General features: G+C 38.3%; 1 protein-coding gene across 1 annotated transcript; it reads left to right on the top strand.

Annotated features, from left to right (window-relative positions):
• The first annotated feature begins 1,431 nt into the window (after nucleotides 1-1,431).
• On the top strand, nucleotides 1,432-2,529 carry LOC149801632 (medium-chain acyl-CoA ligase ACSF2, mitochondrial-like). The gene has a single exon (XM_089954335.1). The coding sequence runs from the start codon at nucleotides 1,452-1,454 to the stop codon at nucleotides 2,445-2,447; it is 996 nt and encodes a 331-aa protein (XP_089810461.1). The 5' UTR covers nucleotides 1,432-1,451; the 3' UTR covers nucleotides 2,448-2,529.
• The last annotated feature ends 1,026 nt before the right edge of the window (nucleotides 2,530-3,555 follow it).

Below are 3,555 nucleotides of genomic sequence, written 5' to 3'. Positions count from 1 at the left end.
ATCCTTGCGGAGAATAATAAATTTGCTCCATTATAAATTACTAGCACCTAAAACTAATTTGCCTTTCATTGCGCCTTTTATCAACCAAGTTGCCAATTTCTCTTTAAAATTTTTATTAGGTACTGAGTCTATTGCGTGAATCAGTTTCACATCAGCAAGATGTCGTTGTTCCAAATCTCCACTGCGATATGCAAGATCATGATAGTAGCATGCATTATCAATAGCATTCACTGGATTCTCACCAGGGTTTGGTTGATTATTACTATCAAGTCTTATATCGAGTCTCGTGCCAGGTCCGCAGTAGTTATATCCTGGCAAATGTTTCTCTCCGGGATATTTTGCCCAGGGCAATCCTGGAAGATTTTTCATGGAAGCGGCAATGTCTCCTCCGGTTCTTCTATCTTTTTTTTAACAAATCTAAATTTGATTGTCCCACAAACTGCACATTCACCTCTGATCGCATTTCTGTTGTTGCGCGTGACGACTTCGGTTGGATTTATCGTTGCTGTTCTAGCGCGACACTTAACACAATATGAATCCATAATATTCTAATAACATGAATGTAATTGATTTTTCAGCCACGAAGAAACGGGAAAAAATGAAACACACCGCAGCATTACCAAATTCGATAAGAATGATAATCATTGGACCATCTGGTTCTGGAAAGACGCAGTTGTTGCTGAATTTGATAATGAGATGGTTGAAATGGGATAAGTTGTATTTGGTTGCGCCATCCGTTGATGATCAAAGATGCTATCAAGTACTAAAGGAATTTAGTGATAATACTGAAGATGGCACGGTAGAATTCATCACGGACATCAATGAAGCTCCATCAGTGGAGAATTTAGACGGCGAAGTTAATAATCTTGTCGTTTTCGATGATGTGATGCTGGATAAGCAAACTAACCCAGCTAGGATATTCTCGCGTGGCCGACACAAGAACACCGATGTGATTTACGTGACACAACGATATACGCAAATTCCGAAGGTTATTAGAGATAATTGTAATATCTTATCGGTTTTTAATGGAGTTGATACTTACACGCTAAGGAATATCCATCAAACTTGGTGCAACGGCGATATGGACATAAATAAATTTAAAAATTTCTTTAGTCACGCTCAAGCAACTCCGCACGGATTTGTCACGATCAATCTTCATGATCCACGCAGCAGGTATCGAGTAGGTCTTGATCAGATTTACTCATAAAATTGCAACCGAAAATTTGCAATCACAAATAAATTTTACTGCCCCCCCCCCAAATTTTGTTGTTTTTTTTTATGCCTAAAAATGCAGACCCGGGCGAAATTTTGCTGATTATTTTGCAAAGGAAGGTTTATTTTTGAATTCTAAGGGTTCTACGGAAAAGTTTTGTTTGGAAGGGTTATTTTGGTCTGTGCCACCTGGTCTGTAGGCCTTCCCTGCTGCTTGAAGATTATTGAATCAAGGCACAATGCATCGTTTCAGCTATGTACACAACGTGCGCACATCTCCGCTGCAATACAGAACTATTCCAGACTGTATCAAAGAGAAAGCTGAAGATATCCCGGACGACGAAGCGTTCGTCATTCTTTATGAGGACAGTGGCCGAACAAGCATAACATGGAGGCAGCTTTATCAAAGGTCAGTTGAGTTTGCGAAAAGTCTTATATCATTAGGAGTCAATGAAAAAGACGTAGTTGCCATTTCTGGTCCAAACTGCCCCGAATGGCTGTATGCATCATTTGGAACAATGATGGCAAGAGCCATTCCAGCGACAATCAATTTTACATACTCTGACGGCAGCGATGTTGTAGCCATGCTTACAAAATTAGAATCGTGTTCAACATTCATATTACATCCTGGATTTGAAAATAAGCAATGGAGAATTCTAAAGTCACTTCTAGAAAGCATTGATGAAAATGGAAATATTGTATTCAAAAACGTACCGTCAATGAAATATCTTATATTTATGGCTAAGCCTACAAACGAAGATAACCTTCTGCTTCCTTTGGTAAGTGAAATGATTGAAAGCCATTCTCATGATTTGGAACTACCACGAATCGATCCTGAGGATATTGCATATATCCTTCAAACGTCTGGCAGCACAGGCGTACCAAAACCACTGGCACATACTCACTTTTCCATCACTTGTTTTGCATTAGGTAGCATCACGAATGAAGATTTCAAACTGTACAATGATAGAAACTTTGGCTGGATAGGAGGATTTCCTTTGACTGCATGTACAGGAAAGACGAGGATTACTCCCTGTTACTTGAGCGAGACAACAAATTATTTGGACTTCATGATAAAATCGATACAGAGAGAAAGATGTACACGAGCCATGTGTTTACCACCTATGTTGAAAGAATTGCTGGACAGAAAGGTAGGTACCTCGAGGCATTACGTGCAAACGGAAAAGGGTATGGTTAGACGTAATAAACATCTTGATTTTATAATATTGTCATAAAAGGTGAGGGCAAAGTTAGATCCAATAAAGATATTCGTTTCAAATTTCCCAGAACATGAGAAAGTAGTGTTCGGAGAAAATAATAAAGTTCTAGAAATATATGTTTCCTCTTGGACTTTTTATGCCATACAAGAGTAACTAGGTTAAATAAAGACAGAATAAGAACAAAGAGAACAAGGTAAAAAAAAACTTAAGCACTGTGCCTTTGCGATATACATCGATATCTTGTGAACTGCTACATATATTAAACTGCTAGAGGATAAAGAACATTTCTTGCTGAAATCCAGTCTTCTGGCTTACAATTCCAACGTTTAATTGGGTGATTCATATCTATTGACCTCTTGGAAATCAGATATTTTAAGCTCAATGGAATTATTTCCTCCTCAGTTTTGTATAAAATAGTTGAACAAGTCATAAATAATTAAAGATTCGCAGGCGAGATAGTGTACCTCAGAATTTTTTCATTGTGCAGATCTTCATTTACCAAATATCCACCCGATACTCGATTCCTTGTTTGTTTTTTTTTTGTTTGTTTTTTTTGTTTTTTTTTTTGTTATCAACTTGCTTGGCCACTTGCCAATATATTTTATTCTTTTCCAGAACACACTGCCTAATGACTGGCCTTTAAACACAATAGCTTTGGGAGGACAACCGATATCTGCTCTGTTTGCCTCAGCCGTAGGTACTGTGTGTAATAATCTTTTTATTGGAAACGCCAGTTCGGAAAGTTTCACAATAAGTGCCAAGGTCGTAACGTATCGAGAAGAATACCAAGCATATTCTGCTGGATACGTCATGAAAGGAGTGGAAGTCAAGGTTGTAGACAACGAAGGTCACCCAGTGTCTAAAGGTACACGAGGCGAAATCTATGCGAGAAGTTCAACGCTTTTCCTGAATTATTTTAATGATCCTGAAAAAACAAGAAAATCCAAGACGGAATCAGGATGGTACAAAACTGATGACGTTGGATATTTGACGGAGACGGGAGAACTTTTTGTTGAAGGAAGAAAATCTGATATAATTATTTGCGGAGGACTTAATATCACACCTTCCATCATTGAATCTTTGTTGAAAACCTTCCCTGGAGTCGACGACGTGGCTGTAGTAC

The sequence above is a fragment of the Sinohyriopsis cumingii genome, chromosome 4 (assembly GCF_028554795.1).
Source record: "Sinohyriopsis cumingii isolate HCF-2022 chromosome 4, ASM2855479v2, whole genome shotgun sequence".
NCBI lineage: Eukaryota > Metazoa > Mollusca > Bivalvia > Unionida > Unionidae > Sinohyriopsis > Sinohyriopsis cumingii.
This window is presented reverse-complemented; position numbering and strand designations above follow the sequence as displayed.